This window comes from Chroicocephalus ridibundus, chromosome 1, assembly GCF_963924245.1.
Source record: "Chroicocephalus ridibundus chromosome 1, bChrRid1.1, whole genome shotgun sequence".
NCBI classification, from domain to species: domain Eukaryota; kingdom Metazoa; phylum Chordata; class Aves; order Charadriiformes; family Laridae; genus Chroicocephalus; species Chroicocephalus ridibundus.
The window spans coordinates 170,353,496-170,379,829 of NC_086284.1; the positions used below are offsets into that span (position 1 = coordinate 170,353,496).

Below are 26,334 nucleotides of genomic sequence, written 5' to 3' on the forward strand. Positions count from 1 at the left end.
AGAGGAATGAGGGGAAGACAATGCTTGAATTAGTTAAACATAGAGCAGTCACTACCAGACAGCAGTGGACCAGTGAAGAATTGAGCAAAACCTCGTCAAGAATAATGTAACATTTACAGATACAGCCAAGTATCAATTAACAAGGGGAAATAGGGTAGAATAAAGCAAAGCCATAGATATCTCAAAGCATATGTAAATTAGCCTACAAGAACATAGCAATCGATGGTGCAATGGGGATTAAAAACAGTAGTGGAACACAAGGAACTTCAGGCCAAAGCTGAAGACCTGGGCTTGCCATATCAGAGTTGAGCTAAGTACGGCTAGCCACAATCTGAACTCAGTACTATTTAAACGGCAGCTTCAGTATCTTTCCATTCACAACACGGTTAACGCACAGTCCAAACCGTGCTGAACTAGCAGTACGCTAAACCAGCAGTGTATGTCTCATTCAACAGGGTGCTGTGCTACCTGGTTGAAATCTCATTCCTTCAAGGATGTAAAATGACACAAGAAGATACTCATTAACTTTCCAGATGCGACCAGTTCCATTGCCGTGTGACTCTTTCTGAACAAGCATTAAGACTTTGACAAGGTTACTACAGGAGAACATATTAAGCTTTGTTCTGCTGAGATTTATTGTAGCAAAATTCTGGAAGAAAAAAGGGGTAGCTAGCTTTCTGGATCATACATGAAGCGCTGTCTCAACCAAAGAATTTCACGGTGCCCTGTGCAGCAGCATCTCTTGCATATGTGGATGCAGAAAAGGACACTCTGGATTTAGAACTTCCTCCAGGTTAAAGCAAACCAAAACTTGTACAGCAGTGACTGCTTCAGACTGGACATTTGTTCCAATGAGGATGCTGGCACAGTCAGACTTCTCCCACTCTATCCATACTCCAAAGTCTTTTGAAAAGCTTGCCAAAGTTTTAAGTAAAGAGGCTATTAGATCAAGCATCAGCTTAAAGACCAGTCTGTTTTTTGTTAATCTGTTATCTAAGATATGTAGTAAAAGAGCAAGACTGCAGCAATTTAGACACTGACCACAAGTTCGTTTGCTTAAACTTAGGAAGAAATCCAAATGTTTTTCTCATCAGTAATCTGGACAAGCCCTAACAATAATTTCTTTTAAGAACCCGTTTCCAAAGATAAGACTGCCTATTGCTCAACTATATGCTTCTTCAGCAAAAACCAAAACAAAACAAAACACATAGCTAGGCAGACTGAAGACATGCTTATGCATTCCAAAGGGAGAATGAAACATTTCTTCAATGAAGCATACTGAAGGTATCTCAAACTAGAAAATTAATTCAAAATGTTAAGTCTACAGTTTCAAGCTTGCACGTAAAAACATGTGCCTGAGTGCAGAGTAGTTGGTCTGGCATGAACAAACAATGTCTTGGTGCACACACAGCACTTATTTATTGTTTTTAGAAAGAAGTCAACTGGATTTTAGCTGTTGGTGTTTCCCACCTCCTTTAACCTTAACTCTAACTGGCACAGGTATGTATCCAACCATAGGTTGTTACAAAGGAAGCACATCCCTGGCAACGAGAGTGCTCAGAAGTGGGCCTGTTGGCTTTGGGATCATTGCATACACCAAACGTGTTCTGATGTCCTTTCACATAGCAAAGAAGCAAAAATTACCAAATAGCTACAAGAGCTAAATAACCGGGAACACTTTCACATCCCTTAAGTGGACGAGAGGTAAATTCAGCACTGAATAATTTAAGATTCTAATCTTGGCAATTGTATGCAAGAAAAAAAAGTATTGTAAACTTTTTTTTGAGGTGGGAAATGACCTTTGACGGTCTTTGCTGATTGCTGTGTTCTTATTACTTCAGACTGTTATTTGTTAAATAAAAATAGAATGGTTTTCATGTCATCTTGTTTTCTAAAATATGAATGATTACTTACAGATCAATTTATTTACATAGATTTGGTAACATAAGATACAAAAAACCTTCAAACAAGCAAACCTCCAAATGACTCCCCAAAAGAGTTAACTAAAATGGTTCAAAATCCATTTCTTCATGTATGTCATTGCTAGCAGAGAATGAGATTTTAAAAGCATACGAGTTTTGTGAGACTTAGTTCTCCTTCATGATGCACAGTTTTAACACTGAGTTGTTAGAATTCATACTTTTAGTATGAATGGTAATTATACTATTTTATGTAGATGAAAAGCTTTAAGTATTATGTTTTTCGGTAATTCCACTTGTTATGGTAGATAGCGTAACAAGAGAATTTTAGAAGATGTCTGACTTGAATGGACCTGTGTATCAAATAAAGTGAAATACAGACTCACAGGGTAAATCCTCTGGAAATTACTTCAGTCTCTTGAATGAGTCGTAGAGCTTTCCTCACGAGATTAGTAAAAGCTCGGCTATTTGCCACTGTTTCTTCCAGCTGGATACAGTATTTTCGCAGGGACATTTGCAGCTTGGCTGTCCTCCATGTGCCCCACACTCGAAAGACTGCATAGACAAGCAGAACTAGTCCCCAGAGCAGCCACGATGATTCCTTCCACCACGAAGGAAGCATAAGCAGTGCACTTACAAAGGCAAGCAACAGCGAGACATCCCTGAGAACAGAGAAAGTATCATCAACCACAGATTCCCGAGGTCAAACAAGTGGGAAAAATCGCAAAGCTTCTGGTTACATTTGAGATTACAACATCTTATTATGGGGCTTTATGTAGGTCCTGAAGGGAGCTGTAAACACCAAAAGCTAGTCCTAGTGGCAGATTTAGATGTATACGTACACAATATTACTTGGTCAATATACTCTAAGGAAACATTTATCCGGCTTTTTTATGGCACGAGTAAAAGAATAATGTACCACACTGAAAGGTCAGTTTCTCTTATACATAGGACTTTAAAAAAAAAAAAAAAAAAAGAGAGAGAAAAGAAAATAGAAAAAGAAAAAAACCTGACTACTCAGCATTATAAGCCAGGGTGGGTAGGAACTGGAATATCTGTACTTCCAGGTTCAAGAGTACAGTAGGGAAGGGCATGTTTCTTTTGGTAACAAAACCCTCCGGTAATGCCAGCTTTATGTTTTGCAGATTCTGACTCATTTAACTTGGACACCAACACACCACTAGGTTTTAACACATTTTTATAAAGATGGCTTGACTAATCATTTTAAATAATGTGGCAACTTTTGAAAATCCTTAAAGTACGAGAGTTATTCGTATCTCAGTTCAGTTATTTCTCAAGGACATTTAAAAAACTTCATAAAGCTGTTATTTTCATCTAGAAAAATTCAACAAAAATAAGTAACTGCTAGAAAATACAGTGTTTCCTATATAGTAATTATAGTTGCACTTTTGTAAAATTATAACAGTCTTCACAGAGATGGATGGGATATAGGCTTCAAGGTGCATAACAACTTTAATTTTTCAGAATTTTTGGAAAGAAAAATATTCACTTTCTTCACCCCTTAAAGCTGTGTATCCTGTGTTTAGTTTTGGAAGTATTCACAGGGAATATTTTCCCATTTCTAAGTAAGACATGATCTCTAGTTTTCTATTTTCTGGGCTGTTTTGTGGTCATATTTCAACAAGCTTTACAAGTGTTAACGCTTAACCAGGGCTACTGGTTTCAGTAAAGGTGCAGGTTTAAAATATTGCAGATATGTAATTAACTTTAAAAAGGGTAGACACAAAGTCTATAACTGCCTTGGTACACTAAAAAAAAAATTACACACACAAAAAAAATGAATCACAACAGTGAAAGACTGGAAGAGATTTAAGACCCGACTTTGTCCATTTTCAGTTTCTGGTTAATCCAGATCATCGTGGACAGACTGAAGAAAAAAACGGAGACTCCACAACACACCCAGGTAGCTACTCCAACTCGTAAGTACCATTAGAGTTCAAAAGACTTCCCCCAAGTCCAGTCTGAATCACTGGCAAATTAATTACATTATTTTTCCTCATATCATTCCCCTTTCTGAACAGAATAAATGACAACTGATCACCACCTTCTTATTAACTACCTTCTACGCATTGTAACACTGTTCCACCCCACCTCAATTTTCTCCATTTTGGCCAACAATCCTAGCACACACTCTGATGTTTCCGAAAGATTGCATTTTCTAAACTCATTATTCTTGTTCAGTTTACCTATGCCTCTCCATGTGTGGTATCCAAAACCAGATGATGTCGCCTAACACAAGGCTTAGGGAAACAGATAGAAAAGTAAACCCCCATGTCCTGCATATAACAAGGACACCAGGATAAGATTTGCCATTTTTTGAATAATCTGCTGATGCATTCAACTTATGCTGTGCAACGATGGGCAGATCCTTTTCTGAAGTAGTACTGCCTGCTCAATTATTCACCACTTTGTGTTTGTTAATTCGATTTTTCCTTCCCAAGTGTAGCATTAGAATTTTGTCTTTACTGACCTTTCTATTGATTTCAAGATATTTCTCCAAGCTACTTTTGAACTCCATTCTGCTAAAACACTTACAAACCTGGTGTCATCTGTAAGCTGAGCAACATTCACAAATTCTGTAAGTGTACTTCATAATCTGAACAGTTAAAGAAACTGAATAGCACCAGGACTGGGACAAACCACTGGAAAAATCTGGTTCAAAAGTTTTCGTTTGACAGAAAGCATCAATAATGACATATTACAACTTAAACAGCTGGGGTTTTTAACCTGCTGTGGCTTTATAATATTTTTATCTGTTTTCCTAACATAGGTATGAAAACATAGCACCGGGCTGTGTTATGAGGTATTTTTATCTACCGATTCCTGTCAATTTCTGAGCAAGTCGCTCTGTCAGAACACCCAACATCCTTGTTATTTTTCAAATACCGGTGGTAGCTGTTCAGAGACTGCTGCAGCTGGCTCCTTCAGTATTCTAGGATAAATTTCACCAGTCTCTGCTGACTTGAATGCAGCTTTATAAATATTCTTTAGTCTGTTCTTCTTGTATTTTGTATCTGAAAATTAATTGCACGCACACCCTCACCCCAACATTTTATGAAGACCACAGCAAAGAAAACACTTTTCAATTCAGTCTTCACAATCACGTCTCATTTATCAGAATCACCACTCTGTAGCTTTAGAAATTCATGAATTAATCAGCCATAGTTCTTCCTTATAGCATGTGTTAGGGTTTGGAAGCACCCATTCATGTTCGTGTAGCTATCTCAGACTAAAACTCACTCTTCCAAGAAAATGCCCAATGGAAAAAACATGCTTATTGAAAAATTTGGGGACTAGTGGACCAAAGACTCAAAGACCTGAGAAAAAAAGTGTTACTTTATTGCTGCATTTTATATAAAGAACACACAATATATTTTTTGCTTGTTTCTCAGTTAATATAGTGGTAGATATTCTCTGTACAATACCAAATATTAGGAGTTGCTAGGGAGCGTAGCGTTGGAAGCTGTCTGTTTTCCTGTTGCTTACACTGCCCTGCAGACAGGATACTGGGGTCAAGGAACTCAATCAGTTCCACATCCTCCTGCAGCAGAACTTCCTGTTGCAGGATGGTACGGAGCGTGTCAAATCGAAATCCAACATCCTTAGCACAAACGGGCAGGAGAAAAAAAGAAGCATTAGTAAAGAATATGACCATTCTTAAAATTAAGTTAGCAGAACAAGGAAAACACTCAGACACTCTGCTCTTTACTGACAGCAACCTGTTCCCAAAGACTACAGGAATATTTCAGATGTATCACAAGTAGCTACTTCATTTTTATGAAACTCGCTTAACTTTAAAAACTTACATATTACCTAACTGTTCAGACTTGCATGGTGCGTCGCACTGACTTTGTGCTCTGACCTAGATAGTAACAATATCTGGAAACACGCCACAGATTATGCCAGTATATTTGCATAAGAATCAGAGACGTGCTACATCTATTAGAAGATCTTCAATAAAACAGCACTCTTCTTTTTTAAATGCCATGATGCAATTTATGTCATTAACAAACAAGCAAAAATTAGAAAGAGAAACATTACAAATTAGTCAACAAAAAGTCGCCTGTGGACATTCAATAGTAGGGTCAATACACTGGACTCAAGCCCCCAGCAAAGGCAGTGAAGTCCTCTCCTGCAGGATTCCGTGACCTTTCCCAAGGGAACGTGATCCAAACATAAAACAGCATGGGACTCCGACGACCTCACACTTGCTGAACTCCAGGCAAACTTCAGGGAGTTACTTAGGCGTGGATTTGATGCCATGATAAGCATTTGCTATTTTTTCCCCTACAGCTATAGTTCTTTAAGACAGATATGCAGATCTTGAAGAAAAATAGATCCATCAGAGAAGCCCCCTGAAATTTTAATTTGCATACTGCACCAAATTATAATTACAAAACACTTCAAGTTAAGAATGTCATAACAAAACCCAACAAACATCAAACACGTGCATCTTTGCATCTAGAAAGATTACAGGAAGGAAAGGAGAATATTTCTGTAAAACCCTTTAATAGAATCTGTTAATAGAAGTTTGACATTTCACAATACAAAATCTGTTTGGTTCTGTCATTGGCAGAACGACATTATCTATGAAACCATAAGATAGCTAGTCAAAAGTTTAATTCCATACATTGGTGTCACTTGCGATAATTTTCATTCTGCTTTTAATGGAAAACTTTTGTTTTGGGACTGTGTGTAAGAGGAAACTCTGCCCTCCTCCGACGCATCCTGTGTCATTTCAGTACCCTACTGTAGCATGCAGCAGGAGAAACATGTTTTCCATATTCTTTGGTTGTGTCTCCATCTCAAGAAAGTAAGGCTAAAAAAAGCTGTGAAGATAATACCTTTGATTCGTAAGGGAAGAGGGAGGAAGAAAAAATGACAACCAAAGATCACTAATGGGAGTTTTCAGAGGAAATTTTGTCCGCTTGAGATAAGGAAGAAGAGATAGCAATTGGACTTGGCAGAATTCTCTGAGAAATGGAAATCCCTAACTTCTCATGTTGCTTAACAATTTTTTTTCGAAGCTACATTTGAAGTCATCATCCCTATATGATAGTAGAAAAAATTAAATGAAAATTCTAACTTTTAGATTCTGGAACAGTCTGACTAATGCGACATTTGGAAGCCAGCCTAGGAACACCAGGCAGCTGTGTGCAAGTTAAAGCAGATCTCAGACAAGCCCAGGCTAGAGACTGAACTGGCTAAAAGGTGGCATTGCAGAGAACAGGTGTAAAGGCAGCTCAAAACTATTTTTAATTATCTGGGGTAGAACTATCACCCTTTAGGTCTGCCCCACACAGGCTGACTTGGGCCCGAAAAGTTCCTGCAGGCTCCAGGAGTAGGAGAACTTCTGGTAAGGCAGGTGGACACCCAACCTGCTGAGATGAGAGCACATAGGTAGTACACAGAACTGTTCTTGCCTTTCCCTACAGCCAGACCACTACACAGATGTCATCTGTTCTTAATGAATAACACCATTCTGGAGCATTATAACAGAGATGCCTTAATTTCCTTTGCTTTACGCAAATGCAGAAGCACCGTGGAGAGCAGTGAAGAAACAAATAGGCCAGGATGGGTCCAGGGGTAGTACAGCTGCACTGCGTTTGGGCTATGCCCGAGCCAACAGGCTGGAACAGAGGGTGAAAGCAATACTCAGGTGAAGTTCTAGAGCCTTCTGTCTTGAGCTGTGCCTGCAAGGCACTATGCTGCAACGTATGGACCTTCTCAGTCAGCGTCTCCACACTGCCTTCAACCAAACGGGGCAGGTACACTGTAGGTTAACTCCTTTCCGCTTTCAAGAATTTCGTGAATTTCTCACACATTTTATTTTAATTTATCTTCCACATTTTTAACATCTTCAAGCTGGCTACTGATATTTCTCCTGTTCTTGCGTGCCCGATTTGCTTTGCACACGAAGTATGAAAACCAGAATCAATATTAGCTGAAGAAGAAGTAAAACTCTTAGAGCCAAACCCAACAGTACAGACCAAAGATGGTACTCAGAGGATGAGGTACAGAGGAAAGGAAGACTTGTGGATTAGGAAAGGAAATGGAAAAAAAAAAGTGATCACTTACCAGTCGGTGAAGTATGTCATCGTTTTTCTTATATTGTGGAAAAGGAAACCAACTTCTAAAGAACTCAACTAGTTTTGACAGGATGCCTTGCTGAAGGGAACAGAAATTATTCCAATTAAAAAAAAAAACACCAAAGCCCCAAATAAATAAATAACAACAGACAAATCCTTTATTTCTGCATTTGCTTTTCTTGTTAACTCAGACCCAAGTACCTGTAAGGAAGTTTCGCTTACTGTGGTTGGCCTAACTTCAGAGTACGCTAAAGGAACATCTGCTTCCCGTCAGTTTGCCTGTACACAGGAGCATGAACTAAAGCTTTCAGCAGCCCCACCTATTTGGAGCATAATGGATTGTTATGTTGTACTGTTAAAAATAACAACAGCTAGAATTAGTTTGATCTCAAATTGGCAGCTGCTGCATTGATATGAGAGACTTTCTCTTTCCTCGAGGATAAAAAAAAGCAGTGAAGTTAAATGTCTGACAGAGACTGAAGAAAAGTGGGGACCAGGAGAGGAACATCCTCTCCTTGGCAGACCATCGCAGCTTGAGGACAAGGCTCTGGAAGAGCTGTGAACTGAGATAGGGAAGAGTGACTGTAAATAGAGGAACTGTCCCAGAAACTCCCTGTCCCAACCAGTTCGTGCTGTCAGGTACTTTCTCTCCATGCTGCTTCCCACGCAACCTAAATCCACACTTTTATCTAAACATAACTTGGAATGCCACTAATTAGAGGGACTCCCTCTCAGTCATCACACATTTTACTCATATATCTTCCTAAAATACAATGCATGAAAGATTATAATTAAATAGATGCATGATTTTGCTTCACTCTGCAGCCATTCAATGAGAAAAAAATTGAGTTTGAGACACACATTGTGTATCTACTTTCCTCAGACTGAGCTGACAGGAAGTATTTTTCAAAATATTTACTTACATATACTTCATGAATTCTGAGGCCCTACCTCTTAAATCTTCAGACTGCTGACATGTAATACAATCAAACAAAATGTATGCCAAAAAAATTAATTGTGGAGCACTTACATTTTGTGGCATACTGTTTCAAAATATATATATAAAAAACCCAAACAGATTACAATAGCTTAATGTATAAAGGGTGTCTGCATTAAATCAGCTTCTTCCGTTTCTCCCTCTTGGTTCCCCCCCACCTCCCCCCAAATTGAAGAGTAAATACAAGAGTAAAACCAAGCAATAGGGGCTTGGAGCTTTGCGGTCAGCCCTGTGATCAGCCTGACAGCCCTCTGAAATGCAGCGTGACACAAGTTTGAAGTAGCAAGCCAGGGCAGAAAAGCTTTGAGTAACATCAGAAATTGTCACCCTAAAGCCCTTATGCTTCACAGAACAATTTTTGAATTAACTTTGTCCATTTAGGCAACCTGACTCCAGTTTTTCTTTACCTATGCTTCATCTTTCTGTGTACAGTAAGAACTGCAGACCTACGCCAAAGGGAAGTGTTTCTAGGTCAGTGGAGAGACAAATCAATAATAGGGGTTTCAAAACGATAACTCTTCCTGATACACAGACATCATCGTGGCTTATTAGGAGGAGCTATCCCAGCAATCCACACTTCTTAGACTATGGAAAAAATCCAAGTGATTGCATTTTGATGTTGCTCAAGGGCACTGATGTAAGTTGGAAGAGTTGTCACAAACTGCAGCACGAGATTATCCTCCAAGTTTCTTGTAAGGTGGTGGAAAATAAAACAAAATTTCGCAATTACAATTTGCAGAAAACTGAGATGAACTAAGCCAAAGTCCTTGCTCTGCATTTGAGCTGCAGACAGATACCTCATTCAGGAATACTTTTCCCAGTACTTTGAAAGCAGAGTACAGAAAGAGTTGCCCATTTGCTATTTAAAATTATGCCTCCTGCAGCCTACCATTTGCAACGGCTTAGCCTTCAAAAGTCCTTGGGTTTTTATCATGAAGATTTAAATCTACACCAAGGGTAATTTTAAACCACTACCAGCTGACTAGACTAGACTGTGGAATTACTGAAAAAAACCACCCATACTAGTGTGCTATGTAAATAGTCTTTTGGTTTATTTTCTGTGTTTTAGTTTAAAAATAAAAATCTGAGCTTGCATAAACACTCAACAGGCATGTCAGTGCTTGAAAACACAAAACAAGGCAACCCACTGTCTTGGGCTGTGACCCAGTAGAGTACAGTAACTGCATTAAATTATTCAGATCCTTAGAACAGTGCCTCAGAGTTTGCATTCCCATTGGGAGTGTTACTGACAAGTAAAACAACTTTCATCAACACACAAGTCAGGTCATGTTGCAAATGCTTCTGGAGTATTCTTCTTACAACTTTAGAACACCACTGGGCCAAACTCTCTGTAAACTGAATAACAAAGATGTATAATTCCTAACATTTTTTTAAAAAATAGCATAGGACACACACATTTTAAGCACGTTCATTTGAATCTAAAATAAAATTCTAAGGGCTATTTCTCTTTTTTGTACAGGATGAACCTGAAATGGCAAACCAGCAGGTATCTACAATACCATCATTCACATTGGCACCTTTCAATTCTGTGCAGTTCAGAAAGAAGATAATGCTACACATCAAACACCTTCCAGTTACCCAGAGCCAGCACTAAGTGGGTGGGAGCCCTAGACAAAGGCAAAGGATGGTCCCTCTGCCTTTTCACATCAGGTCACCTGCACAGCCACTGAGGGCTAGCCACAACACAATCCCCAGTAGCTGCCTCCAGCACCAGCCGTGTTCTGCTGATGAAATATTATCGCATCTAAGATGGGATAAGGCGTGACAGTGTAATCAATTTAAACATTCAGATATGCACAGCAGTCTAGGAAAATGTGTGAGAAAGGAAAAATGTAAATGGGAAGAAATATATTCCTTAAAGATCAAGCAGAATTACCCAAATAGGATTTAATTCCAGAAAACAGGTCTAGGAGCTCTTGCAAACAGTACTTTTGACTATCAAGTGATCATGAGACCAGAACTTTAGCTCATTGGTACAGCCAGGAACACTGCACCTATAATTACCGTGCTAAATCCCATGTCTACGCTCCCTCAGATGGGAGCTTGGCATTTCATCAGCCCTCAGAACACAACCTTGAAGTACCTTTACAGCTTTTCAGACCAATGTTCGTTAAGGCCATGCTCTGATTTAAAAAAAAAAATTCCAATCCCCCTCCAAAACTATTGAAGATGTGCTTCTAATTCAACTAATGCCTCTGCCTTTCCTTAAGCCTGAACCATATGCTCTGCTTGGCAGGACAGCAAGATGCAGCAGCAACATTCCTATCAGTCACTAGGAACCTCTTTTTGTCCAGATTTGTTTTTTCAGTCCCTGAAGATCCCAAACTAGATATTTGCCTTGCCAAAATCTTGCTACGTGTCACCAGATTGTATCTGCACAGGGTTCCCACTTGACTGAATACAAGAGGCGTAAACAATCTCGACTCAAAGACAAAGCAATACTGCAGCTTTTCTATTTTTTTTTTAATAAAGCCTTTAAGGCATTTGTAAACTTGTTTTTCAGAACAGAAGGAAAACGATACATACATACTAGGCATCACTGAGCACGGAACATCATCTTTTCCCTGTGATTATATTTTGCATTACACTAAGCTTCAACTATGATCATTGTATATTGGGACTGTGGGTAGGTATGTATTCAGAACTCAGAAACCATTTGTTTCCCAGATATTTTATAATTTCAGTAGAGTAGGCCAGTGAAGGCTGAGAGAAGGGAAGTGATAATAGTCTCATGTAAAAATGAGGAAATGATCGGATGGCAATGTAAATGAGTTGCCTGTACGTCATACAAAAGTTGCAACAAAACCTCAGATCCTCCTAAACCCAGTCTGCTTCTTCAAATGTGTGCCTAGCTGCCTCTCCCTCATTCTCTTTCCTTTTGAGACATCCCACCAAAATGGGACACAGAAATCGAATGACAAAAACAGACTTTCTGACATCAGGTTACAAAAGGAAAGTGTTAACGTTCCCAAACGGGTCCTGGAACAGCAGCAGGAAGAATCTATGACATTTTACCACTAGAAATTACACAGAGGTTTCTTCCTTATTTCTACTAGGTATCCCTGTCTAGACAGAGATGAGACGTGAATGTCATCCTAGTGTTTGTAAGAAATGGACAGCCCATTTTCACACACCCACTCCCTTCAAGTTGGAAGGCAAACCATGACAAATTACTTCTACATCTGACACAACACTGGAGGACTTGCTCCCAACACAATAAAATTAAGTGTAAAATGCTTGAGGGGAAGGTAGGGAAAAAAACCAGAATACTCGAGGCTTTTAAAAGCAGCATATCTTAATACTTTTGAGGTTCTTAACCCCACAGCACTTTTGTATTAAATTCAGTGGAAATCATAAACACGAACACAGCATCATACTGCTTTACTGACTTCCACAAAAGTAACTATGCAAAATAACGGAATGCAGCTAACAAGCGATAGTCCATGCATTACTTCCTAGTAATGAACAGATCATCAGCCAATGAAATATGTCACCCTAATTTTCAATTAACAGTGGTTTAATTAAAGTCTTCCTGCACTAAGCAATGCAAATGTACCACAAAACTGCCAATAGCTTTGAAGGGAAAATATATTTTCGGGTGGTTTCTTGAGGGTTATGGTGAGTGCCAGCTGACAATACTGAAAAGTAAGGGTAGTGGACCTAATATTTCCATGAATGCTTTTAAAGGTAGTTTAAATTAAAGTATAAAAAATTGTGAGTTAAACTCTGAATTAAATTCAACCTTGCCTTGTGACCACCCATAGGAACAATCATTATTACAAACGCAATAGCTATCCACACCAACAGTAACTAGAAATCAATTTATTCATTAAATTTAAAATAATCTTACATTAGAGAAGCCAGCCAAGGAAGCATTGAGACACTGCAAAATTCATTTCTCTTCCTCCCCTGAGTTAATCTGTTTCTTGGGTTCACAAATCCTCAAAACACAAAACTGGAGTTCTGTATGAAGCTCCTCCATAATTTTTTTCTACATGATTGTTGAACTCTTTGAAAAGCTGTAAACTCTGCAAGAACACAGTTGAACAGTACTAAACTTCAGGATTCTTATTATAGTATGATTATGTTTTACAGGCTCTGCCTAATCCATGTGGCTGGGCACACAATGGTACTTACTGGTCTGCTCAATGGATATGCACCCTGCATCTTATCTACATGGTCATCTTTGACCAGAAAGTGGGGCATGAGAGAAGGGAGACACAGTACGCTTCCACAGGACTACAAGTCTCAGAAACTGGGGATCAAGGCTGTGAAGCAAAGTGCGCAGTGCGCCTGCCCAACAGATAAACACCAACTGTGACCCATCTATCCATGAAGAAAGACTCCAAAAGGACTGAAGACCAAAGCAAAATGTTTCATGTTTTATTACCCCATCTTTTCAAACAGCCTAATGAGTGTGTGAGGAAGTTTATATAGTCTATAGAGAAAGCGTCTGAAATTAATATCACTACATGAAAACGTGACCTACCAACATTTCTCTGAGTACTGCTAGATGAGTTCACACTGAAACTTCTAAATTTCATCTTCAAAGACTCTGCATGTCAGTCCTTGCAAGTACACCATACTATTGTAAACATTTCAGAAACCGCACATTCTTCACCCAGATCAGAAAAAACTGACTGATGTTATCCACATCAACTAATATACTTCCGAATCCTAACCCACCTAAGATCCTACACAGAGCAGGATAGATTAAAAATCCCACGAAAAATAGTTTTGACCCAGAACAAAGCCTGAACAAGAGGGACACATACAAAACTGAAAGAACTTTTTGAAATAAAGCATAATTAAGTGTGAGTATTTCTTGGCTAATTCCTTGAAGCATCTTGAGAATTGAGTAGCGTATATACATCAAGATGGCATTATTTGAGAAAAGATCCTAAGAAAAGCCTCAGCTCTCCCCATTTGCCATATGATCTCCCATCCACCACAATCTGCAGGGAGACCTGGAGATCTCAGGGACACTCATATCATATTGCCTTAGTTTGGGAAAAGATGCTCTCCCCAGTTCAACGCCAGCTAATTGGGAGGGTGAACACGGTGGAGCAGGGAAGCAGCAGAGCTTACAAATGAGAGGGAAGGGGTTGTGAACTTCTGATTTGAAGATAGTTGAAGAGGTATAAAACAGAATGAACAACAGGAAAACTGATCTCCAGTGGAAGGTTAAATGCCACAGTGGGCAAGAATCAGGTGATGCAGGGTGCACAAAGATGGAAGTTACTGTAGATGGTGGGGAGAGAGGAGAAAGAAATGGCAATTCCTCAGAGGCAACGCATCAACCCATGAATGCTTGGTTTGGGTTCTCACCTGTGAGGTGCTGCCCACCTCAGCCTGCAGTGACCAGGACAGAGAAGTCTGCATGGAGGCCTGTTTTTTCTCCTGGCTTAGCACATAGATGGAGCATGTCCACTGAAAACTGAACTCTCCACTGTGGAAGCAAAAGAGGTAGGCAGAAAAAACCTGCTCTTTGCATACTGCATATAGGTGCTAAGGAGAAGACAGATTGAGTACTGAATTTTCAGTAGACTTGTTGCACAGAGATTCCTACATTAGCTACCTCAAAAGAGGAATTTCCTCACCCACACTCAGCTCCTCACCTGAATCACATGGCCTATACACTCCCAATAATAGTAAAATACCACTCATTTTTAATGAAGAAAACAAAAAATATGTAGGCCATAGTAGGTGTTAAATGGCCAAATTCTACCATAATTTTAATACCAAAATGTTTTAAAAAAATCCACAAGCCTTTACTTAAAATGATAGAGAAATAAGAAATCTGAGCTAATCAGTTGATGATCCCTGTCAGCTGTTACTGTTAGAAAATTGCCATAACCGAAGCACAGTTCTACTACCTCATTCAGCTTGGTTATTGTATTTATACTTCCCAGAAATCCTCTTTCTTAATATGTTTTGTCACAGAGTAAGTGATATTTAGCAACTGAATGCCTGAGAAGGGCTGGGAACTATAAATATTCTGTTCCAGAAAATTACAGGTTTTGTTCCCAGAAAGTCATTTGAAGCTAACATAATAATAACAAGTAAATAAGATAATTTATAACACTCAAAAAAATCACTATGAAAGTCTCTTGCTTCCCTAGCTTACATAACTGCAAAAACCCACTTCAAACTGTGCTGATAAACCATGCATTTCCAAACACATTTGCAGGCAAGATATGACAAATGGTTGGGGTTTTTTTTGTTGTTTGCTGTTTGTTGGTTTTTTTTAAATACAGTAAGAGATTTATGTTTATCCCCTCTGATTTTGCCTATTTGTGAATTAATGCGGTTTTCTCTTGGGAAGATAAATACTCAGGAACAGGAGAGTGCTCACTTCCTGGGCAGCATGCACAGTCCGCTCTCTTTGGCTTTCCACTGCTGCACATTGCTCTGCCTTCTGCGACACAGATGAACATACTTCAAAATCTGTGTGTCCCAAATCCTGCAGATATTGGTAGAGTGGGGAATTCTGAAAGAGAGTTAAAAAAGAAAAATGAGAAAAAAAATGTTAAAAATCATTCCCTGTTTCCCACAAAACACAACTGTGAACACAGCAACCACACAACCAGCCAACGAATGGATTGAGAGCAGCCCTGCAGCAAAGGACTTTGGGATAGAGGTGGATGAAAAATTGGACAAGAGCCGGCAATGTGCGCTTGCAGCCCAGAAAGCCAATTGTACCCTGGGCTGCATAAAAGAAGCGTGACCAGCAGGTTGAGGGGGGTGATTTTCCCTCTTTACTCTGTTCTGGTGAGACCCCACCTGGAGTACTGCATCCAGCTCTGGGCCCTCCAGCACAAGAAGGACATGGACCTGTTGGAGAGGGTGCAGAGGAGGGCCATGAAGATAATCAGAGGGCTGGAGCACCTCTCCTATGAAGACAGGCTGAGAGAGTTGGGATAGTTCAACCTGGAGAAGAGAAGGTTCCAGGGAGACCTTACTGTGGCCTTTCAATAATTAAAGGGAGTCTACAAGAAAGACGGAGACAGACTTTTTACCAGGGCCTGTAGTGACAGGACAGAATCACAGAATTGTAGGCGTTGGAAGGGACCGTCGGAGATTATCTAGCCCAACCATCCCGCCAAAGCAGGGTCACCTAGAGCAGGCTGGACAGGAAGGCATCCAGGTGGGTTCTGAATATCGCCAGAGAAGGAGGCTCCACAACCTCTCTGGGCAGCGTGTTCCAGTGCTCTGCCACCCTCAAAGTACAGACAAGGAGTAATGGTTTTAAACTAAAAGAGGGTAGATTTAGATTAGTTATAAGGAAGAAATTTTTTACAATGAGGGTAGTGAGACACTGGAACAAGGTGCCCAGGGAAGCTGTGGATGCCCCATCCCTAGAGTGTTCAAGGCCAGGCTGGATGGGGCTTTGAGCAACCTGGTCTAGTGAAAGATGTCCCTGACCACGTCAGGGGGTTGGACTAGATGATCTTTAAATGTCCCTTCCAACTCAAAACATTCTGTGATCCTATGCAACACAAAAAAACCCAACACAGTTTATAGCAATGAAGCCAAAATTTTGCTCTGAATATCTCCCTTAAGTTTTACCCTTACCATAGTGAAAGCGGCTGCAAGAGAGTCAACATACTAAACAATGTGATGAGAAATACGAATGTAACCAATCAACTTTTCCCATAGCAATATTTTTACTAGATTACCTGATAGGGTTCTTTAGGTTATAACTTATATGTTTTCAATAAAAAAATATGTATTTGGTAATATATTTTAAAACACTATGGTGTGACTCTGGAACACTTAATGACACTGTTTTCCTAAAGTTTATAAAAATTGAATAGATTATACTTTGAACCACTTCTATTGAAACAAACTTTAAAACTAGAGCACTTTTCAAACTCCAATAAATGAACCCTCAGTGTAACCTGATTATGTATCCACAGAGTGTTTTACAGAAATGGAAAAACAAATTAGAAAAAAGCTTCTGCTCTCTCCAAGGATGGTACTAGCACTTCTGCCAAAGAACTACCACAGTTATTTAAAAAAAAAAAACAAACAAAACAAAACAAAACAAAAACCCAAACAAACCTAAAAAAAAAACAACCCAATTTTTTAAGCCACTGGCAAAACTACTAATTTACAAAAAGTCCTTAATTAAACTTCTTAGAGAAAGTGTGGAATCCTGATTGACAGAGAATGGGTTTTTACATGTTTAGATATTTATTTATATAGACTTCTGAAATTTCTTATTGTCATCTGCATCAGATATCTAGATTTACTTAACTCTTATTTTTCTCTTTATATTCACATATATGGCAGCATCTAGGATTGATTTGTTGGAAAGGATATTTATGCTAACTCCAGTTTTACTCAGGACATGTAAAGAGACTTCTCTTTTTTAAGAAAACCTCCCAGCAATCAGTCTTCAATAGCCTAGTTAGTTAGGGATTCATTGTGACCTATGAAAAATTTTATCAACATCCCAGGCTAGTATGTGAACACCAGCAAACTGCATGGGAAGAACACAAATCAATTTAAGAATTATAACATACTATCAGTGAGAGAACAAAAATAAAAAGTAAAACCTTTACAGTAAATCATGCACAGTTGTGGAGGTCTGCAGAAACAACCACCAACAGAACATCTACTACAAATTGTAACATTAACTATCATTAACTTGCCAGCAAAGTTTTGAAGGTGGCCCATCTAATGTGACCATCTATCAACACGGCCAAATCTCAAATGACTCCTTGCCATACAATAAAACTTGGAAGCAATCATTCATACTAGCTGAACAAATTAACTTGTTACCTCTACGGATTTTTTTTTTAACCCCATCACCGAAGTGTTATTTTGACCACTGTTATCTATTTAAAGCATGCAAATTCACACTTTTGCATGCTCCGCTTGAGTTACTCACAGCAGACTCAGTGTCCACTCATTACCTGAAACTCAAACATTCGCACCGACTCACAGGTACAGACAATCCCCCTCACCCACAACGACGACGATTGTGCAAAACTCTAGGATAGCTTAATGACTCATTTCCTTGTGGGAATTTTTCCAGTGTGACAACTCAATCCTATCTTTTTTCCAAGTACCCTTCCTCCATGACTGAGTACTTTTTCAGGTCCATCTAACACTAATTAAACAACATGCTATTCTGGAGTAGCTGGAAACAAGGTATGTTTCTCTCTAAGTAGAACATGCCACTTTATCAGAATTACTTAATTAAAATGGAAAAGAAAAAATAATCATAGAATCATAGAACTGTCTAGGTTGGAAGGGACCTTTCCGATAATTGAGTCCAACCATTAACCTAACACTGACAAAAACCATCACTAAACCATGTCCCTAAGCACCACGTCTACCCATCTTTTAAATACCTCCAGGGATGGCGATTCCACCACTTCCCTGGGCAGCCTGTTCCAATCCTTCATAACCCTTTCGGTGTAGAAATTTTTCCTAATATCCAACCTAAACTTCCCCTGGTAGAACTTGAGGACATTTCCTATTGTCCTATTGACTGCTACCTGGGAGAAGAGACTGGCCTGTACCTCGCTACAACCTCCTTTCAGGTAGTTGCAGAGTGATACTTCCCTTATTTAAGACACTGTTAAATTCCCTCAATAACTTCAGGACAAAACTCATAATATGAATGGATATGCATAACTTTCTCATCTTAAAATGGTTTTCATACAGAACCAGGCTGTGCACTGCCAGCACACCTGGAACAATCTGAACACCCCCACATGAGAGGCTTTAAGGTAGCATGGAAGTTTCAATCACAAGCAGACAGAATTTTCCCCGTTTAGACGAAAAGTGCAAAGACAGAACAGTGGGTGAACAGAAAATATTTTATTCAAAATCATAGTTTTGATGCTCGCTCCAGGCAGGACTCCAAGGAAATCACATGTAGGCTCTCAGCAGACCTGTCCATCATCTTGATCATACTTGTCACAAGCAAGGCCAGCCACCATTTGACACATGACTATTCTCGTACTTTGTTCATACCCACCTAACATGCAGACGGCTGGAAAAATAACCCAAATATACCAAGGAGTTTTTCCACTAGTATCTCAGGGTGCCCCTTGCTTTGGGGTCCATGATGAGATAATTTTCTAAAAGCTGATCAAGAAAACCAGTCTAATGCTGTTTACATTGGTTCCATTTCCTCACAAAAATGGACGGAAGATGGTAGTGAGTGAGACAGTGACAGACAGAGACTCTGTCCACTGAAGACAGAGAGAATTAGCTACAATCCTGAATGCTACGTTTAGTAAGTGAAATACTGTGTAGATGTAACAATGCCCAGTTCTTCCCTCTTACTGGGTATTTGGCAACATCAAAACTTTCCACCTAACTGTAATTAGTACATTTTCTACTCTACAGAAATAGTAAAAAATACACCATGTCTCCAAACGTTAATGAAACTTTAGTCCCTAGTTAGGATGAATAATGTTATTTGTTCTTGTAATCATAGAATCATAGAATTGTTAGGGTTGGAAGGGACCTTAAAGATCATCTAGTTCCAACCCCCCTGCCATGGACAGGGACATCTCTCACTAGATCAGGTTGCTCAGAGCCCCATCCAGCCTGGCCTTAAAAACTTCCAGGGATGGGGCTTCCACCGCCTCTCTGGGCAACCTGTTCCAGTGTCTCACCACCCTCACGGTGAAGAACTTCTTCCTAACGTCCAGTCTGAATCGACCCATCTCTAGTTTTAATCCACTCCCTCTAGTCCTACCATTACCCGACATCCTAAAAAGTCCCTCACCACCTTTCTTGTAGGCCCCCTTAAGATACTGGAAGGCCACTATAAGGTCTCCTCAGAGCCTTCTTTTCTCCAGACTGAACAACCCCAACTCTCTCAGTCTGTCCTCACAGGAGAGGTGCTCCAGCCCTCTGATCATCCTCGTGGCCCTTCTCTGGACACATTCCAGTATGTCCATATCTTTCTTGTAGTAGGGGCTCAAGAACTGGGCGCAGTACTCCAGGTGGGGTCTCACGAGAGTGGAGCAGAGGGGGAGAATCACCTCCCTTGACCTGCTGGCCACACTTCTCCTGATGCGGCCCAGGATACGATTGGCTTTCTGGGCTGCTAGTGCACACTGACGGCTCATGTTGAGCCTCTCCTCCACCAGCACCCCCAAGTCCTTTGCTTCAGGGTTGCTCTCAAGCCAACGTAGAATACAGACACCTTACTAGTTTTACCTAAATTCCTTCTGATTAACTTTTTAAAGGCTTTTACAGGGTCTCATTATGAGTAGATTTGCGATTTTTTTATCACTGCTCGGAACTGGATATACATTTTCTGACTATCGAGTTAGCAAATGATAATTGATTAAAATTTAACTTGAATGTTTATCACATATTCCTTCAAGTGGATAAGGGTCCTCCTCTTTCAGTTTCTCAGAAAGGACTCAGGCTACGATAATCCTCCTCTGACACATTTTCTCTGGCTCCGCATGCTTTCTCTTTCCCGTTTTTTCCTAATAGATTATTAGCAGAACTTAAGTGCACATTGGAAAACCTCATTTTTTATTAGCTTAAATGACCAAGAACTATGCTGTGACTAAAATCCCTTATGTTGCAAGTAAAACCACCATCGTTACCCTTTCTGAATCCATTAGAAGCATGAAAGATGTGGGTAAAGAAAGCACTGAATAAGAAGTGGGTTGAGCCTCTTGTGAAATTAGATTATTAAGAACCTTAATGAACCGATCATAAAATTCTTCCATTAAAACTGAGGTCTCTTCTGCAGCACATGCAGCTTTACATTTTGCTCAGAAAATCAGAAGATTACACTCCTCTTCTACTAGAAATACCACTGATGGCATACATACATTAGCCTATGCGAACATAAAAACACACACTATTTATTTATTTATTTATTATATTTCACGTCCTAGATATTGCCCAACTTTAAACAATACTGACAAGCCTGTCACTTGCAAGGCTGCGTGGTCTGTTTAACTCACTGAGGATGTCTCCACCAGTGTATACCAAATTTCTCCCATGACATATGTAAGTAACAGCTAGAAAATCCAGTAAAGGAAATTAAAGGGTATATTTTATGTATGTGAACATTTACACAAAAGTTCCAGTATTATCAAAGAATCAGAAAAATATTAAATATGCAACTACAGAATTGCAATATGATACCATTAAAATATCCTATTCTATATACTGCTTGTTTCAATACAAGAGACAGAAGGATTATACTTAATGCTTACAAAGCATTTTTCATCTTCCCAAAGCTTAAAAAACCATAATTAAATCTCATAATGTGTCTGATGTCCCACAAATTATAGCTCTGAATTTCTAGCTTACATCCTTACCCAAACCTCTCACTCCTAAATGCCTTCTTTCCCATAAAAAAGATCACAGATACGCACATATTCTTGCACGTGCACTTCTAACTGTGAGAAAAGTTCCTTGGTTTCAGTTCATGCTGTTATTCATCTGCATTGTCAGGCTCAGCTGTTTTCACCTGCAAATGCCATGATAATATTAAGAAAATCTACTTCCTGTTTGGGGAAAATAGGAGGGATCTGCCTTTTTTCCTCCTAATTTTCTTTGCCCAGAATTCATGCAGTCCTTTTTTCAACAGTCCAATATTAAAAAAATTTTAAAAGCACCTGATCTACTTTTCTGCATATATTATATATACTACACTTTTAGTTTAAGAAATTCAGGACATATCAGAAAGTTTATCCTTGCAAACAGTAGTAGGTTGTAACTTAAAAAAAAAAATTTAGACTTGAGAGAAACCTTTTATGTTAGAATGTGAGGTAAAGGGACAGCAAGGTTGTTTCAATGGATGGCAAGAAAAGGAAATTTAAAATATAAAATCTCACATTCCTATTAATACAGCATCATATTATTCTAGAAGAACCTATTTCCATGTATTTTTGAATCTTTACTTTCAACTGCTCTCAACTTAGATAATAACTAGAATAATTAGTACTACTCATGCTTGACAGTCAGATTCATTTAATTATTTCCAGCTGTCTCTGGCAGAATGACATAGTAATGAATCATGTACAAAGTAGAGAAGAAAAAACTTTTTAATAATTCAGCTTATTGTTATGTTACCATCATACTACCAGTTACTGATGGGAAACATTATCTAAAGTAAGTGAGGATATCAAGACAGAGTTTTTCAGCAATATGCTGTATTTATTTCTGAAGTTTCTTCGAAGTTTCTTCTTCTAAGTCACTTTCTGAGACCACCTAATACAAGAGACAGGCATCACATTTACAGCCAGGGCATTTCTTTATTATTCTACTTGTCCAAAATGTATGCTGGAAATGGAAAACGGTACCAGGACAGACAGAAGACAAAATGCAATTATTCTTTAGTACACTTTGTACAGATTAGACATGGAACACCTTATTAATAAGTGATGCAAGGCACTCGGAAACAGTCGATGTACTGAGCAGGAATATACGTTTTGAAAATTTTAAGAATTAGGGTTTTCTGGGGACTCAGCAGAGACTGACAAGAAAAAGCCCACTATGACTTTTCTCACTCATTACAGTCAGTCATAGTGCAAAGCCATTCAATTGTAACTAGACATTTATAGTACAGGTTTATATAAACTCCCATTTCTAGAATCAAGAAAGAAAATAACTCCCTGAGCATATTTATTTTAGATCCATACTACTGAAAACTATTTCACTCACATACGTATCTTAATTACAACCCTCCTTTTTACATTGTTGAAAGTAGATGAACCTTATTCTGAACCCAAGATATATTATGCGGGATTAAAGAACAGTCCACTAAATTAGTTTTTTTCCTTAACCCTTTATCAATGCTTATTTTAATGCCACTTGCCATACAGCACTGACTTGGTTAGAAAAAAACATCACCTAAACTGAAGACTAAACATCATGTTTGCAACTCTAAGCCTACAGTAAAAAAAAAAAATACAAAAAAGTCAAAACCAAGCTAAACATTAAAAGATAATCAAACATATATAACATTGCCTCCTGCTATGTGATGGAAAGGTTGTTATAGTTGAGAATTCCCTAGCTTTCTTTTCATAGATATCTACTCAAATACTTACATCTATTGCAGCCTTGCAAGCACAGATATCACACTTTAATACGTGAGGCATTTTGTGTGTATTCTGAGAAAAAGCTTTGCAGTCACACATCAGATTAAGACACTGTTAGTTTTCATACTCTTGTTACAATAGAAGCTGAAAAATCAAAGCCACACCCAAATTATTTTTGCTGATGCATCATGAAGTAAGTGACTCAGGATTTCTCCATTAGAGACAGGGGCTTCCCACAATGACCGTTCTTTACCATGATAAAATTTACTAACTAGTAAACCCCTGCTCTAGTTTCCAATCATAGCTAATGGGGCAGATTAACCTTAAAAGTAATATTTAATGCCATCGCACAAAATAAGAGGTTTAAAGATCTCTTCTTAACATATGGATATGTTTTTCCAAAGCTGAGGTTTCCCGTAAGCCAAAAACACTGTGGGAGCTTAAACCATCTCCAAAAATACTACAAGTTATGAATTATCAGTTAAAAACAAGATTAAACATTTCTACCACAGTGACAGCAAAGGCTAAAATATGCTGAACAGGTGGCTAAACTCAGAACAAAATGAACAGTATTGAAATCTTCCCCCCCCACCCCCAACTCTCAAAACATAGATTTGAAGAAGTTGAGGCAACACTCACAGACAGCGCGATCTTTGTCTCCTGGAAGAGGGCATTCCATTTTTCTCTTCGGTACTGCTCCCATGCACCTGACAGAATCTCGCCTGCCTCCCCGTTTCTTTTCGCTTGTCCCTCCAGGATGACCCAAGCCGAGGATGAGGAGCAGCTGTCAGTGTAATTGCACCTGTGCCCCCGCACAGTAGCATTTTCCTGACAGCATCAGTGGATGCAGTTTGAAACTTCCCAGGATCGTGCGATTTCTCCTGACTAATGTGGCTTTCTAACGGGGGGGGGGTGGAGGGAGACGAGGATGACAGATTGCTAAAGGCTTTTAAAAAGATCCTGCTTGAAAGAATTACTGCACATCGATCTTATATGCAGCCATTAACGAGACTTTCCAAGCAACAGTATTTAAAAGCCTTGGTCATATTCTCCTGGCTGGTAACCACCTCCTCCTGTGCTCCGACTGACAAAGAGCCAGGCGCTGACAGGGCTAATATTAGACAATGACTTCAAGGCAGTGAAAGAGTCATTTAAATTTCCTATTCTGCTTCCACCGCCACAGAAGCGCAGACCTTGGTTTCTCCAGCGCTACTGTATCATCTGATTTAGAAGCAGGCTCCCAGAACTACTTTGAAGCCATTAATCTATTACTGTTCCCGGATATTTTCTGATGCGCAATATATGTCTAATTCTGGATGCACCCACGTGGCCTGAAGAGTTAGAAAAGTTTTATAGCCTGTATATAGCCTGTATATACCCCTGTATCTGCAACATGGGAAAGCTCTTTCCTTTGCATCTTCAGCAGGTGGTTGCACACCACTGCCATCGTGGAAAAGTCTTAGAAAGAAATATTACGTACTAGACAGAATAAGAAACTTATTGGGAGCTCTGGATTATTCACCCATACACAAGTGGGCCTGTGTATACGGGTGAAAAGCTGAGTAGATTTCTGCCTTCATGACAAGGACAGAGGTGAAAAATATCCGAAAAACTGGAAGTAAAAGTGGTAAATGCTACCTTCCCTGGAGGACAGGGTAAGAGGCCAGCCAGGCTCTGTACTTGGAGCTTTCGGTAGGAAGTCACTGATCATGCAGGTCACCAGACCAGGCTGATAGAGGAAATCTGGTTTGTTTCATACCAGTTACTAACAACCCGCAGATTTTACCCTTCACTTACATTCAAAACTAAATTAATGAAATTAATTGGTAAACCAGTGGAGTATTTCTGAAACATTTTAGAAACCTCTTTAAAACACCAGCTCCAAAGAACTACCTTGTTTATCCATTCTAAATCGTGTTAATTCTGACTCCTAATGACAACACACCATAAGCAAACATCTTTACGGAAGTAAAGCATTCAAGAAACAAGACAGTCACATTGTGAAGTCTAAAAAAGTACAGTGAGTCATTTTTTTTTTTATTCAAGTGTCCAAGGAAGTTGATTCATGACTTGAAGATATGAGAGCAGTACTGCAGTATTAACTCTCCCACAAACATGACCCCAGAGTAATTAATAGAGAGGAGGATTAAAAAATTTTTGGACCAACAGACTTCAAAATTTACTATGGATCATCATGTACTTTGGTCTTCAAATTTTCTATTAAAAATAATAAAGGCAATATGGGTTCACACACATATGGCCCGTATAACACTTTTCTCTATCTGCTCATTTATGACATTACTGTTATCCAAAACCGCCTGATGAGTTTACTCAGCCTCCAGAGTAACCAGACTGCTCTTTGCAGAGTTTTAAGTTTGCAGTTTCTTTTGTTTTCTCTCTGGTATCACCTGCCTCCCAGTCATGCGATGAAAAGGAGCCCAGTCCATCCCCTCCTTCCTCTTCGCAGACTGCTGAGAAGCAAGATATCCGAAATAGTCCATTCGTCACTAGCCCAGGTGCATCTACAATACACTGCAATTTGCAGCAGAGAGATCTCCCCAGGCCACAGTTACATGGTCAATTTAATCTGCCATTACCAGTGGGTGCAGATGAAAGCTGCAGCACCATTTTAGAACACTAATGGTAATATTTATACAGCCAAATGGTGAGATGGAACAAGGAACCGATCCAATTGTAAGAAAAAAAAAAAAAACCATCTTTTTTTTTCTTTCTTTCTTAGCCAGGTTAGTTTATAGTCAAATTAGTCTCCCGAGCCAGTTTACAGCCTCACGTACAAATCCTAGTGCCAGTGTAAGGAAGAGGATGGGAATAAGCAGGAAAAGAGGAGTGAAGCCCAAACACCTCTTCTGGCAACAGCCCACACTTCAGGCAGACAAAGCACAGTCTCAGAACCAGCTCATCAGAATGACAAGTGAACTGTGGTTTTGACAGAACTGTGTATTCAAAACTGTCTTTATTTCATGCATATGTATAAAATGAGAGTACTACATTTTTAGTCCACCCAATATTTGGTGAGAAAAATCCTATTGAGGGAGCATTACAGACACTACCATTGAAGTTGTGTGAATGTTCTTTTTCACCACCTTCTTTTTCCTAATGTATAATGTTTGAGACATTATTTTTTAGAATACAACATTTATAAGCCTAATGCTTGACAAAAATCACATTACTTTGCAAGCCCAGAAGTCTTCAGGTTTTTGAACGAATATGACTTCAAATTTTCA

At 39.2% G+C, this 26,334-nt stretch overlaps 1 protein-coding gene across 5 annotated transcripts in view; it reads right to left on the reverse strand.

Annotated features, from left to right (window-relative positions):
* Nucleotides 1–26,334, reverse strand: part of VEZT (vezatin, adherens junctions transmembrane protein) — a 69,469-nt gene that overhangs the window by 36,419 nt on the left and 6,716 nt on the right. For 4 of the 5 annotated variants that reach the window (XM_063322775.1, XM_063322773.1, XM_063322778.1 and 1 more), the window contains exons 2-5: nucleotides 15,403–15,537; nucleotides 8,019–8,108; nucleotides 5,366–5,541; nucleotides 2,306–2,581 (exon numbers count right to left, since the gene is read on the reverse strand). In XM_063322775.1, coding sequence (XP_063178845.1) covers nucleotides 2,306–2,581; nucleotides 5,366–5,541; nucleotides 8,019–8,108; nucleotides 15,403–15,537 — 677 coding nt within the window. Of the gene's footprint in view, nucleotides 1–2,305; nucleotides 2,582–5,365; nucleotides 5,542–8,018; nucleotides 8,109–14,375; nucleotides 14,497–15,402; nucleotides 15,538–26,334 lie in introns of all 5 variants that reach the window. The other variant, XM_063322776.1, reaches the window with a different exon arrangement.